General features: G+C 37.2%; 1 protein-coding gene across 1 annotated transcript in view; it reads right to left on the bottom strand.

Annotated features, from left to right (window-relative positions):
- trpc5a (transient receptor potential cation channel, subfamily C, member 5a) overlaps positions 1-15938 on the bottom strand; it is a 134392-nt gene that overhangs the window by 17651 nt on the left and 100803 nt on the right. Inside the window, exons 4-6 of the mRNA XM_056462107.1 lie at positions 14863-15199; positions 12964-13103; positions 4198-4520 (exon numbers count right to left, since the gene is read on the bottom strand). Coding sequence (XP_056318082.1) covers positions 4198-4520; positions 12964-13103; positions 14863-15199 — 800 coding nt within the window. The remainder of the gene's footprint in view (positions 1-4197; positions 4521-12963; positions 13104-14862; positions 15200-15938) is intronic.

The following is a 15938-nucleotide window of genomic DNA, read 5'->3' as shown; positions in this document are numbered from 1 at the left end:
TTTACCCAAATATAGGGTTAACAAACTGAAAAAATAGACAAAGGTACTGATAAATAATTATATTAATCATTCATTCATTTTCTTTTCGGCTTAGTCCTTTTATTAATCTAGGGTCCCCACAGCAGAATGGACCACCAACTCATCCAGCATATGTTTTACGCAGCGGATGCCCTTCCAGCTGCAACCCATCACTGGGAGAATTATTATATTATATTATATTATATTATATTATATTATATTATATTATATTATATTATATTATATTATATTATATTATATTATATTATATATATATAGAATATTATAGAAATTGTGTTGAAATTTTTTCATTGTGCTTGTATTGACCTGTTTTAGTTCCTGGTTCCCATATTCCATTGTCTGCTTGACGACTGCATCCATACATCTCTGCGATAACTCAAATAACTTATTAATAAAGTCATCTGAAATGACAAGGAAAGCGTTCTTGCAGGACTCCCCGAGTTCATCAAGATTCATTGGATTCTTCTTCAATGCCTCCTTCATCTTACTCCAGACATGCTCGATAATGTTAATATCTGGTGACTGGTCTGGCCAATCCTGGAGCACCTTTACCTTCTTTGCTTTCATGAGCTTTGATGTGGTGGCTGAAGTATGATAAGGAGCGCTATACTGCTCAAGAATTTACCCTCTACTGTGGTTTGTAATGTAATGGGCAGCACAAAATGTCTTGATACCTCAGACTGTTGATATTGCCATCCACTATGCAGATCTCTCGCATGCCCCAATACAGAATGTAGCCCCAAACCATGACTTTACCAAGATGGATCTCTGGTCAATGCGGTTCCCAATTGGTGTTCTGCAGTATTTGTGATGATTGGGATGCAGTTCAACAAATGATTCATCAGAAATTTTAACTTCTGTCACTTTTCCAAATGATCAACAAGAAGTCAAGTTATTATTTGCTGCTCTTACAATTGGCATCAACGACAAGACCATTGTCAGGTAGTGTATCACCTAACTTCTACAAACTCGTTAAACTGATCCCTGATCAGAAAAAAATATAATGTGCCTAGTGACTAATATTCATCCCCCAGTGGAGCTCCATAACATTTTCTAAATGTTTCAAAACAGTAATGACTTAATAAAGACCTGTTAACTGAAATCATGAGACCATGACAGTGTGTGTCAATACGTGCTCCACACAAAAGTTTTGTAAAGATTTCAGTCATCATTAGCTACAACTGCATCCTATTTGCCTTTTTCTATCCACCACAACTTACAAATAATTGACACAAATACTGAAGAATGATGTTTGTTTTTTGTGCATTGAGTCATTTTGAAAGGCCCAAACCACATGCAATGTCAAAGACTTTAATCTGTGAAGTAGAGTGTTGGTGACTGAAGCTCAGAAAAACACCACAGGAAGCCTGAAGGAGCTCGTGCTGCTTCACATGTGATATGGGGTTGGGGATTTGATATCTCGGTGTGGTAATGCCACATACAGCTCATATGCAGCTGCAGGCAACGACTAGGACAACAACAAAAAAAACTGAATTCTGATGGAAATGCAAGAAAAATCCCCAGACGTTTCAACAACATGCTGTGGTTTTTTTTTTTATGATTCAGGTGTTTATATTTCACAGAGCAGCTGCAGTTTCCTCCGAGCCACAGCACAGATCTGTCTTCTTTCTCAACGAATGCTCTCATAAATATTCATGAGATGAGTCTTGAACCTGCATTATTGTGCGGTGTTGGATGATCGTGCGGTTATCGATGCGTCATTGATCAACAAATCACTGGAAAACGCAAGAGGTGTTGATGAATATTCAAAAGCAGCATCGGTTTTGTCCAATCAGCATTGGCTGAGGCTGACCTGGAGCTGCAGTGCAGGGAACAATAAATGTGTGCTGTAAACAAAGTGGAGGAAGCTTTAAGATTTCATAAAACTAACTATTTTAAATGGTTTATCAAAACCCCTTTTAACATATACCTAATATTATTTATACATGCACCGGCCACTTTATTAGGTACTTCTTAACTAGTACTGGGTTGGACTCCCTTTTTCCTTCAGAACTGCCTTAATCCTTCGTGGCATAGATTCAACAAGGTACTGGAAATATTCCTCAGAGATTTTGGTCCATATTGACATGATAGTATCATGCAGTTGCTGCAGATTTGCTGCAAATCATCCGTGCCACCACATCCCAAAGGTCCTCTATTGCAGTGTTTCCCAACCCTGTTCCTGAAGGCACACCAACAGTACATCTTTTGGATGTCTCCCTTATCTGAAACATTAATTTCAGGTATTCAAGTCTCTTCTAATGTTCTGATGATTTGATTCAGGTGTATTTGAATAGGGAGAGATTGAAAATGGTTACTGTTGGTGTGCTTTCAGGAACAGGGCTGGGAAACACTGCTCTATTGGATTGATATCTGATGACTGTGGAGGCCGTTTTAGTACATGTTCAAGAAACCAGTCTGAGTTGGTTTGAATTCTGACCCTACCATCTGAATGTTGCAGCAGAAATCGAGACTCATCAGACCAGGCAATGTATTTCCAATCTTCTATTGTCCAATTTTGGTGAGCCTGTGCAAATTGTAGCCTCAGTTTCTTGTTCAGAAATATTCAGACCAGCCAGTCTGGCACCAACAATCACGCCACGTACAAAGTCACTTAAGTCACCTTTCTTCCCATTTCTGATGCTCGGTTTGAACTGCAGCAGATCTTCTTGACCATCTCTACATGCCTAAATGCATCGAGTTGCTGCCATGCGATTGGCTGATTAGTCATTTGTGTTAATGAGCAGTTGTACCTAATAAAGTGGCCAGTGAGTGTATATACAGTACACAGTACATATATACATATACTCACTTTCTCACTTTCCTTTGGCTTAGTTCCTTTTTCACTTGATTTTTTTTTCTTGAAGAGTGTGCTAATTAAGACCTCATCCATTGGAAGAGTATGCAAAGATTATTTTTGCTTTTGAAGCACAGAAAACAGCATCTGCTCAACCAAACATGAACAAGGTTACTTATTTTGGGTTTGTTCTTTGAGACCATCATACTGAAAATTCCTAAAAGAAAAAGTGCACTTTACACACCCTGATGGTTTTAACCAAAATATGAAGAGTATAAGTTTAGGTTTTGAATTTCTAAAGCACTTTCAAAACCGCTAGGGCTGACAAAGGTGCTGTGCATAAAATGTAAAATAAAACAGTACGAGGTGAAGATAGTGAGGATTGTATGAATAGGATAGTACAAATAGCAATAACTGCTTGAAGCAGCAAGTGCAGACAAGTTAAGAATCATGTAGATTTAACAACAAGCAGATTAATTTTAGTTAAAAGCTAAACAGAACTCGTGAGCTTGAGTAAGATATAAAAACAGGTTAAGAGGTGGCCATTCTGAGCTGTACATGCAGACCATTCCATAAACGAGGACCCGCCACTGAAAAAGCTTGGGTTCCCCTTGTGTTTAAGCTTCGAAGTAAAGATTTTCAATAAATTAAGATTACAAGTTTTTCTTGCTGGTTTATATGGAAGCAGGATATCTGACAGATTATTTAGGTACCAAATTGTGTAGACATTTAAACACAAACAGAATATTTTTAAACTCGGTCCTGAAGTGGATGGGAAGCCAATGGAGGGAGTGTAGGATGGGAGTAACATGCTCATATTTGGAACCATTTTCAGAAATTTGGCTGCAGATTTCTGGACCACTGGAAGTCAAGCTACCTGGGATTTAGAGATGCCATGCAGTAGAGAATTACAGTAATCCAAGCATGAAGTTATAAACGCATGGATAACTGTCTCACGTGACTTTTCAGGCAAAAAATGTTTCATTTTGGAGAGTAAACGGAGTTGAAAAAACTTGAGGCGACAATAAAAAAACATGCTGGTCAAATGTAAGGTGATCGTTGATAAGGACACCCACATTGCGTACACAACTTTAATTAAAATCTTTTTATAACAGTTCATGCTATCAACTATTGCAGTTTTAATAGCATAGGACAGGATTGCGGCTTCAAAGCAGGTGATGAATGACAAAGACTTTTATGTCTGCAGTGTATAATGCATCATTTAAGACACAACTTAATTCACTTATGTCTCTATCGAAACTTAGTAACACTAAAGGACTCAACAAATCATGGCAGATGAAAGTCAAATAAAACATGCATTATAGTGCTGTTGAAGAGAAAGATCATTTTGATAAACTCACGTAGAGAATGCATTGTTCTGCCTCTCGCAGCGTATCCCCTTGCAGTGGTTGGGCTCATCTGCCGCCTCGGTCTCGTAGTAAAAGTAAAGCTGGTTGAGTCCGTTGGCAAAGGCCAGCAGCACTAAACAGTAGATGAAGAGGAACTTTAGGATGTCCAGCAGCATGCGGCCTAGAGAGATCTGCAGCGGGCCCAGGTGAGAGTTAGCCGTGAACAGAGAGATGAGCCGAAGGGAGCTGAAGATGTTGGCGATGGCAAACAAAGCTTCGGCGATCAACGTCGGATGCCACATCTCCCATTCCTCTCGCGGACGAGAACTGTTATACTGGAGAGCACACACACACGAAAACATTCAGTAAATCATTTGTTAATTTTGTGTAATATTTTAGACACTGCCCTTGTCGGCTTTGCCAATGACAATACAAGTTATAAACCCAGAACTGTTGCGTTTCTGATCAATGTGCAGCGGTGAGTGTGAATGAATCTACATTTTGAATGAATCAAGTGAATCTATTGTTCATTCTATATCAGTAAAAAAGGATAGTTACTCATAAATGAGCATTTTAGAATTATATACCCACCTTCATGTCATTTGAATTTCTTTCGTTGGCAAAACATTACAGATATTCACAAAGAATTCTATGTTGAAATGAATAAATAGTCTTTTATTTTAGATATTGGCCTTGTCAGTTTTTCCAATGAATGTACAGCTATAAATCCAGAACTGTTGTGTTTATGATCAAAGTGCAGCGGTGAGTGTGAATGAATCTACATTTTGAATGAATCAAGTGAATCAATTGCTCATTCTATGTCAGTAAAAAAGGATAGTTACTCATAAATGAGCATTCTACAATTATATACTCACCTTTACATCATTTGAATTTCTTTCTTTTCAAAAACATTACAGATATACACAAAGAATTCTGTTGAATTAAATAAATAATTTAGTGTTATATTTTAGATGCTGCCCTTGATAGTTTTGCCAATGACAATACAAGCTATAAATCCAAAACTGCTGTGTTTATGATCAATGTGTAGCGGTGACTGTGAATGAATCTACATTTTAAATGAATCAAGTGAATCAATTGCTCATTTTTATATCAGTAAAAAAGGATAGTTACTCATAAATGAGCATTCTACAATTATATACTAACCTTCATGTCATTTGTATCTATTTCTTTTGCAAAATATTACAGATTTTAACAAATAATTCTGTTGAAATAAATAAATAAATTGTCTTATATTTTAGACACTGGCCTTGTCAGTTTTGCCAATGAAAATACAAGCTATAAATCCAGAACTGTTGTGTGTTTCTGATTAATGTGCCACATTGACTGTGAATGAATCTATATTTTTAATGAATCAAGTGAACCAATGATTCAGTTGCTCATTCTATACCAGCAAACAGGACAGTTACTCATAAATGAGCATTTCTTTCTTTTGCAATACAAAGATATTGCAAAGACATTTACAAAGAATTCTACAGTATGTTAAATTTAAATAAATATTTTTGGGTTATATTGTAGACACTGCCCTGGGGTCTGTTCTTTGTACCTCGCTTAAATGATCTAAGATGATTTGACAGATCCTGGATCTTTTAATCTTGATAATTGATCTCTGGCTAATTTGGTTCTTCAAACAAGTTTGTGAATCAGATTAAAATGTCAGGATGAACTGATCTGAGATCACTGCGCATGGTGTAAAGGACAGATCTATCGATGCCCGAAATCATGATCAACCATGCAATGATTGGCTGACGGCACAGCAGCGTAATGACATCATCTGATTATTATTCAATTATCAATATGAGCAAAATTACATCAAATTCGTAGAAAACAGTTTGTTAAATATGATATGCAATAACTTTTCAACTTTGTTGTGGGCTGCAGGCTTTACACTCTCATGTGTCATTTAGCAATTTATTTAGTTTTACAGTTAGAGCAGATGTTCTCTATCATAGTAGCCATAGTAGTATAGTAGCCAGTTTCTTAATCGGTGTAAAGAATAACTTGTTTAAATAAATTTTGCATCACAAAAGCATTTTGATGTTGGTAAAGGTGTCTGCAACTTTTGTGAAACGTCAAATCACCATCATATTAACTGTCAAAACATGTTCATGACTGCATAAATGTATTATTCCTTAAAAAAAAGTCGAATATTGTGGATGTCTTTTATCATACACAAGTACAAATGCGATTGTATGCGTTTGTATCTAAAAAGTCCATATCAATTAATTTTCTCTTTGAACCACCAGGTGACGGTTTTTGTACTTTTATTTCGGAGTGCAGCTTGCATAAGTTTTGTTAATATATATTGTTAAACTTCAGGTTTTTAAACAAGCAGTTTTGAGCTACCAGACCTGTTGCTATGACAACAACTCTCAGATGAGTTTTGAAGAACGAAACGATCCTGAATCGTGTCAAATCGTCAATAACCAAATCCAGTTAATTGAGTAATCCACGTACGAAGAACGGACCCCTGGTCAGTTTTGCCAATAAAAATACAAACTATAAATCCAGAACTGTTGTGTGTTTCTGATTATTGCACGGCAGTGAGTGTGAATGAATCTATGTTTTGAATGAATCAAGTGAATCAATTGCTCATTCTATATCAGTAAAAAAGGATAGTTACTCATAAATGAGCATTTTAGAATTAAATACTCACCTTAGTGTCATATCAATTTTTTTCTTTTGCAAAACATTACAGATATTCATAAAGAATTATACACTGAACAAATGATTTATTGGATTTACATTTTTTTTTTAAAGATAACTGGTAGCAAACAAATTCAATTTAGTAATGTTTAACCTAATTTGTTTGTTTAATTCAGCATTATTTGTTGGCTTGCACTGAGTCACAGTTCTAAAGTTCAGTTTCAAACGGTTTATTTTATTTTCAAGATCTGAGGTGAACCATCTGCTACTGCTTTCAAAAGTATGGCAATAAATGTCATGTAAAATAGCATTCAAATTCACATTATTAGCATTTAACACAGAATAAAGCACATGAAGTGTACCTAAAGTGATCATAGTTTATCCTGTTGTTCCTGTTGAAGCCTTTTCTAAAATATAACTTTCAGGTGTTGGTTAGAACAAAAACTCCTTTTAGTATGAAAAAATATTTCAAAAACAGTTCAAATCAGCCTTTAGGCTTGATATCAGGCACATTCACGTCAATCTGGTAACCTGCACTTGCGCAAAACCGTCAGAGGAGGAGCCGAGTGAAAATGTGTTTTGATCCAGGAGTGCAATACCTAGTTCAACCACTGGATGTCAAACTTACATACTGCAGCTTTAAAAAAAAAATGTAAATCCAATGAATCAATTTTTTCAGTGTATGTTGAATTCAATAAATTATTTATTTCTAAAGCTACTTTTTTGCAACATCTGTCATGCTTTTCACATTTAACACAGCTACAATTTTTCTTCATGGGTAATTTAACATGTATCCAGAATTAATATGTAATCATTTAGATACACAAATTGGTACATTGTGTAATTAATAAGATTTTTACATATTTTTACATCCCAATAGGTCACACTTTATTTTGATGGTCCATTTGTTGAATTTAAGTTACATTGCAACTACATGCCAACTAATGTTCATTAGATTATAAGTAGACTGTTAGGTTAGGGTTAGTGTAAGTTGACGTACTTGCAAAGTCTCTTATAGTCAGTTAAATGTCTATTTAGCAGCAGTATCAACAGATATTAAGCAGACAGTACTAATACTCAAATGGACCATCAAAATAAAGTGTTACCTACCATACAGCCCTAGTAATCCTTGCATGATTTAGTTTCAGAACTCAGATCACTACATTGTGCCGCATTATTGCACCGACAACAACACCCTGCAGGTTGAAAATGCAATTAGATAAATATGCAAGAACATTGCAAGAATACTGCAAGAATACAAATGCAGCACTGTTCAAAGGTTTGCAGTCACCAAAGCTGTGTTTATTTCATTATTGCTCAACCATATGTACAAGTTAAAATATCTGTTTATACACTGTAAAAGTGCTGGGTTCCACACAATTCCTTCAAGTTCCCCCAACACAAATCGATTAAGTTAACCTAATTGTTTTTGCAAATTTAAGTGGATCGAACATTAAACAGTTAAGTTGTCTCAAAAAAAGCTCAAGAATTGTGTTAATTCAGCTCATTTTAAATAAACAGATTGAACAACCAGCAAATATCATGTTTGAGTGTATTTCAATCAGTTTTAAAATGCGATTTATTCCATTCTCAACATTTAGTGACTTCTGAATGATAGTGTACTGCATGCACAATGGGGCATTGCTTGCAGATGGTTGGTCAAGTGTTTGCATATTTATTAGAGTCCATTTTTAGCCTTATTCACATACCGCAACACCCACGGTCCAACACAACCTGCTGCTACAGTAAATGCACTGGTATAGCACTGCATCATGCATTTTAAAATCCATCGCCAAGTCACTGTCATTTGTTCCTGAGTAAATGACTCTTCTTTTTTTATGCAAACGAAGCTCAATGGATTGGATTCATGAACGTGAATGGATTGGCTTATTTTGCCTGATGCAGTTAACGTTGCACTATTACCGCCTACGAACGCTGGCGGTAATTGTGTTGGAAAGGGATGTCTGTGTACAGTTTCCAGTGATCATGGCAGCCGCAATTCATCAAATGATGATCAAAAGATGAAGTAGTATGATGACGCTCATACTGTAGATCTAGACATGCTGTGTAGTCGAGCACATTTGGCATTTTAAAGAGCAGATTCGGATTGCAGTGGTGAAAATTGCAACGCAAATTGCAATCAGCAGTAATTTGGTGGGCGTGTTTGCAGCATTACCTGATTTGCATAATTCCTTGAGTGAATCAGGTGCTGTAACAATACAAATAACAGTCGCAAAACACAACATTATCTGCAGATTCGGTGAATTCAACCCTACAAATGGCTTCATTAAGAAAATCTAATCTCCAGCTTGAGAAATTCTTCCATTAGTTTTTGTACAGGATACGCTTCTGTCTTTTTTCCAGACAGTTGAGTCAAAGGTCTAACAGGCTTTCTCTTTGACATTTTTTTCCTTGCATAACTTCAGTTGAGGGTGGAACGAGACGCTTCTCCCCTCAACACCATCTCTCAATTCCATGTTTCAGTGGGCAGAGAAATAAGGCTGGCTTTTTTAGTGCCAGGCATGGCTGAGCTCTTCTTCCTTTAAATTCTGCTCTCTACTGGGACTATAAGACCACAATATTAACTGACTAATACATTCATAGTCTATTCTCATGTTTTGAAATCGTACTATTAAATAGAACTATAAAATCATAATTATTTGAAAATTTATTATTTCAATTGTTATGAGAGCGCAATATGAGCAAAACATATTACAAGTATCATACTTTCCACAATGTATGTCAGTTTTTTATCAATCTGAAACTGCTTCATACTTGTTTATTGCAGTTAACATGAAAAAAGAAAGAATGTGCAAAACATGTTTCACATTTGGATATTTGGGAGCATCTGAGTGTGTGTTTTTGTCAAGTGACAGAGTATATACACTACCTGACAAGAGTCTTGTCGCCTATGCAAGTTCTAGGAACAACAAATAATAAGTTGACTTCTAGTTGATCTTTTGGTATCAAAAGTGGCTTATATGAAAGGCAAAGGCCTCTAGATTATGCTTAGCAAAATAAAATATGATCATGCCTTGATTTTTAATTATTTAATTAGGACAGTAAGGTCTGACTTTGCTTAGACAAAAGTCTTGTCACTTAACAGAAATAATATAGAGTATAGAATAGTCATGGTGCAATGTGAAAAAGAATTAATATTGTGTATGACTCTCATGAGCTTGGAGGACTGCATCCATACATCTCTGCAATGACTCAAATAACATATTAATAAAGTCATCTGGAATGACAAAGAAAGCGTTCTTGCAGGACTCCCAGAGATCATCAAGATTCTTTGGATTCATCTTCAATGCCTCCTCCATCTTACCCCAGACATGCTCAATATTGTTCTTGTCTGGTGACTGAGTTGGCCAATCCTGGGACACCTTGACCTTGGTTTCAGGAACTTTGATGTGGAGGCTGAAATATGAGGAGCACCGCTATCCTGCTGAAGAGTTTGCCCTCTCCTGTGGTTTGTAACGTAATGGGCAGCACAAATGTCTTGATATCTCAGGCTGTTGATGTTTACATCCACTCTGCAGATCCCTCGAACACCCCCATACTGAATGTAACCCCAAAACATGATTTTTTTCATCACCAAGTTTGACTGATTTCTGTGAGAATCTTGGGTCCATGCGGGCTCCAATAGGTCTTCTGTAGTATTTGTGATGATTGGGATGCAGTTCAACAGATTTTCAGATATATTCAGATATATTCATCTGAGAAATCTACAGTACCTTCTGTCACTTTGATCCAAATGATCAACTAGAAGTCAAGGTATTATTTGTTGCTCTTACAACTGAGATCAACAACAAGACTTTTGTCAGGTAGTGTATGAAGATTTCTTCCATGACAGCATGATATATTAAATATATTGCTGGTAATTTTACTAATGAGGTTGCTATGATATCAACACTACATCATAATAGGCTAATGGAGAGGTTTTCAATCTTTTAAATGTAACGGACCCCCAGATAAACTTGTGTAAGGGACCTCATTCTCAAATGTAAAAGATACAAAATTTATACTGTAAAAATGAATCTAAAACATTTATATTTTTAAGCATATTTAAAAAATTTTAAATATAATTTTGGAATATTTATATTATGTTTTATATTAATAATTGTATTATTATTTTAACAATGTATTATTTATTCTTTTATTTTCTTTTCGGCTTAGTTCCTTCATTCATCAGGGGTCTCCAAAGCAGACTGAACTGCCAACTTATCCAGCATTTGTTTTACACAGCGGATGCCATTCCAGTTGCAACCCAGTACTGGGAAACACCCATACACACTCATTCCCACACATACACTACGGCCAGTTTAGCTTATTCAATTCCCCTGTAGCGCATGTCTTTGGACTGTGGAGGAAACCAGAGCACCCTGAGGAAACCCAAAAGAACACAGGCAGAACATGCAAACTCCACACAGAAATGCCTACTGACCCAGTCGGGACTCGAACCAGTGACCTTCTTGCTGTGAGGCGACAGCGCTACCCACTGAGCCACTGTTTAATTTGACTATTTCTTTTATTCTAATGTGTTTACCTTAAACAATTAAACAATCATATTTAATAATAATTTGAATCCATTTGAATTTTTTTACAGATTGTAAAGCCCCAGGATAATTTAGCTGTAAAACAATTCCTCAAACAACAAATTCAGCCATCCAATAAAAAACTATACAGAAAATAGAAAGTAACAGAATGCAGTACAGTAATTACATTATCTATAAGTACTGTGCCAAAATCGAAACAAAAAATTTATTCAATTCAACTGCCCTAGTAAGAACTAATAATACATGCGGACAGAAACATTTTTAGCCTTTATACGCATGTCCAAACACAATACAGAGCATAAATTATATGGCATGTGATATGACCATTTATCTTATCACACATGAATATGCACACACACACACACACACACACATACAGTATACACACACAATTTAAGGTACTAGTGTGGGCTGAAACCCTGTCCATGCAGGGTGACTAAGACAGCTGCAGATGGTCATGAAGTCTGGAGCATGTCTCTGTCTGCGTGTGTATTTGTATGTGTGTGTACTATATGTGTGTTTACATGCTTGTTTGTCTGAGCTGGAGTGTATATGAGTGAGTGTGCATGTGTGTGTGTGTGTGTGTGTGTGTGTGTGTGTGTGTGTGTGTGTGTGTGTGTGCATGTCTGTGTGTGTGTGTGTGTGTGTGTGTGTGTGTGTGTGTGTGTGTGTGTACTTTTTGTGTCTTGTAGGTATGTTAGTTTGAGGTAGTTTATAAGGACATACCCTGTGTGCTACTCTTCGCAATTCATTCATTTTCTTTCCGGCTTAGTCCCTTTATTAATCTGGGGTCACCACAGCAGAATGAACCGCCAACTTATCCAGCATATGTTTTACGCAGCCGATGCCCTTCAAGCTGCAACCTATCACTGAAAAACACCCATACACTCCCATTCAAACACATACACTACGGACAATTTAGTTTACCCAATTCACCTATAGCGCATGTCTTTGGACTTGTGGGGGAAACCGGAGAAAATCCCACACCAACACAGGGAGAACATGCAAACTCCACACAGAAATGCAAACTGACCCCAGCCGAGGCTCGAACCAGCAACTTTCTTGCTGTGAGGTGACAGCACTACCCACTGCGCCACCACCCCACCTCCCAGTACTTAAAAATCATACTTAACAGAGTCTTTTGAAACACAAAAAAAAATGTGCTGGACCAGGAGGCCTTTCTGTGTGGAGTTTGTATGTTCTCCCTGTGTTTGTGTGTGTTTCCTACGGGTGCTCCAGTTTCCTTCACAGTCTAAAAACATTGAAATATAGGTGAATTGGATAAACTAAATTGGCAGTAATGTGTGAATGGCAGAGTGTGTGTGATTTTTCCAGCACTAAGGGTTGTACTCTTAGTGCTGGGTTGAGGCTGGAATGGCATCCGCTGGTAAAAGATATGCCAGAGTAATTGGCAGTCCACTGTGGCGACTGCTGATAAAGCAGGGAATAAGCCAGAGAAAAGTTTCACTGTGTGTGTTTATTTATCTGCATGTTTGCTTGTGTGTGTGTGTAAGTGTGTGTGCACTTCAGTGTGAGTGAAGAGGACTGAACTGCTCACCTTGACATAAGCCACGATCTTTAGAGAAATGGTGGCCAAATAGAGAGAATTCATAGCAAAGTCCATCAGGTTCCACCAGTCATGGACGTACTCATTAAAACCTCCATCCCACATCTCTTTAATCTCAGCCCATATAAAGCCTAGGAGAAGCAACAAACATACACGGATATTAACTTGGGATGCAAAACATATTGGTTAAGGGGAATTTTCTTTTATTTTATATAAATTAATTTGCTCTCATAATCTTTAATCAAAAACCATAACCTTCCCTGCCCTCCTCCAAATCACTTGTCTTCACTTCCGGTTTAAAGAAAATCAAAATGTCCTTTTGTTATTTCTGTTATTTCTGTATACACTGTATACTGTATATAGTAGTGCAATTTATACACATTGCATCTATACACTTCATTACTTCATAAAAATTAATTTGCCATCGTAATCTTTAATCAAAATACCACAACCCTCGAAATGATAGGTCCGGGTCGATAACAATAATAAGCTCTGGACTTTTTTACTCTATATTGATCTAAGAGCCAATCACACAGAAGAAATGTGCAACAATGGGAATACAAAAGTGTGTTGATATTGCACTACTATAAGGACAGTCTGGGAGAGGCATTTTTTTACCACCTTTTTTCCCCTATGTATCTTATTTTCCATTTTTCTGTGCTACTTCTCGACTGACCTGTCTTCCTCTAAAATGTGTGATGTTTGTGTATGGTCGGAGGGGTCCAATTTCGCTGCATGTAACAGTGTTGTGACAAAGTCTCATCATCATATTAGAGATGTATCGAAATTTCTGCCACCGAAAATTTATCGCCCGAAAATATGTTATGTCATTTAATGGACCCTCTAATTTTTTTGGCTTCAGTCATTGTAAGGGTACTCTTTTAAATCTGGAAGCGTTAACAACTTATATTAAAATATATTGTTATTGTTCAATATGGAAAATAATTATCGAGATTGCATTTTTGCCATATCGCCCAACCCTACTTTAAGGTGGGGTTATTAGTGCTTAAGTCCTTTAAGCCGGGGCTATCAGTCCTTTATGGTGGGACTATCAGTCCTTTAGGGCGGGGCTCTCAGTCCTTTAGGGCAGGGCTATCAGTCCTTTAAGGCAGGACTATCAGTCCTTTAAGGTGGGACTATCAGTCCTTTAAGGTGGGACAATCAGTCCTTTAGGGCAGGGCTATCAGTCCTTTAAGGTGGGACAATCAGTCCTTTAGGGCAGGGCTATCAGTCCTTTAAGGTGGGACAATCAGTCCTTTAGGGCAGGGCTATCAGTCCTTTAAGGTGGGACTATCAGTCCTTTAAGGTGGGACAATCAGTCCTTTAGGGCAGGGCTATCAGTCCTTTAAGGTGGGACTATCAGTTCTTTAGGGCAGGGCTATCAGTTGAGAGAGGCAGTGGTTATGAATATGATACAGTTCCACTTGTAAAATGTAGCTCCTCCTTCTCATCATCGTCATCATCGGGCATCTGAAAACATTCTGCACCAGAGAGTGACAACGGTGATTTCACTGGACAGTAAAATCCTCCAAAACTAAGTGTAAACTGTCATTCAAATCTTCCACCATTTTGTTAGCAATGCCCATCTTCAAACTCCAATCGATTCCAATGAATGAAATCCTGCACTGCTCTACCTTCTATTCTCATTTCTGAAACTGTTTTAATTGGATATATGTCATGATAAGGGAAAAAGGACAATCTTAATTTCTGTCATGTTGACATTAACTACAGTAGTCAACATTCAAAGTGAATGGTTTTCAAAATTGTTCTAGTACAAAAATGGGTGTTGTTCAATCATTTCAAAACATCTTTGAGGAAAGGTGATGATCCACTTCAAATGTTGACTCCTAAATATCACCACTGCCCAAAACTGTACACAATCAGACTCACCCAGCACCCAAGGTAGAATCATCCACTCCACCACGGTGGGCGGAGGGCCCTGCATGTGTAGGTTGGTGCGTGCGATGTGCTGTGAGGCCAGGAGGAGGAGGAAGAGGAAGGTGAGGTAGGAGGCTGTGTGGCAGATAAACTTGATGAAGGGTTTTTTGATGAAGAGCCCCAGCGTGCTCTTGGGAGCCAGCAGGTAAACCAGCGAGAAGACTGGGAAGAGCAGGCCGATAATGAAGCACATGACCAGCTTGACTGCCCAATGACGGCGCCGCCAGCCAGGAAAACCGTCATACCACAGTGTGGCCAAGAGCTGCTGGCAGTTTGGCTGTGCCACAAACTGGAAGAAAAAAAAAGGCAGAGAGAGATTTGTAAATGGATTTTAAAGGATTTGCAAATGCTCATGCATAATGGCAACCATACGCAGAAGGACCAATTAACTGGGAGAAATGGAGCATTATTCATTCTGACAAGAATGAGTAATCTTTTATCTGTCCTACAGATGGGTAAAGCTGCATATTTTCATAATCCAATCGTTGGTGGGTGGTGTGGATGACTACTAGTTGATTGGATGGTCTAAAGGAACACCTGTATAATATAGATCCAAAGGGACAAGAAAAAAAAAACTGGAGTTGGATCTCAGGATGATTTCACTTACTAACTAACACTAACACATAATTAATGTTTTAAAATATATTCAAACTGCAGAATATGCTAAATATATAAATGCACATCCATGTTTTTATTGTAATTCTGGACTATACTATACCATACCATATCATTATAGTCACTATATACAGTTAAAGTCAGAATTATTAGCCCTCCTGTATATATTTCCCCCCAATTTATTTTTAACGGAAAGAAGATTTTTTTCAAAACGTAACAGCTTTGATAACTCATTTCTAATAACTGATTTCTTTTATGTTTGCCATGATGGCAGTACATGATATTTGACTAGATATTTTTAAAGATACTAGTTTTCAGCTTAAAGTGACATTTAAAGACTTAACTAGGTTAACTAGGCAGGTTAGGGTAATTCGGCAAATCATTTTATAATGATGGTTTGTCCTGTAAACAAT

The sequence above is a fragment of the Danio aesculapii genome, chromosome 1, assembly GCF_903798145.1.
Source record: "Danio aesculapii chromosome 1, fDanAes4.1, whole genome shotgun sequence".
NCBI lineage: Eukaryota > Metazoa > Chordata > Actinopteri > Cypriniformes > Danionidae > Danio > Danio aesculapii.
The sequence above is the reverse complement of the archived record's forward strand: the minus strand, read 5'-3'. Positions and strand labels throughout refer to the sequence as shown.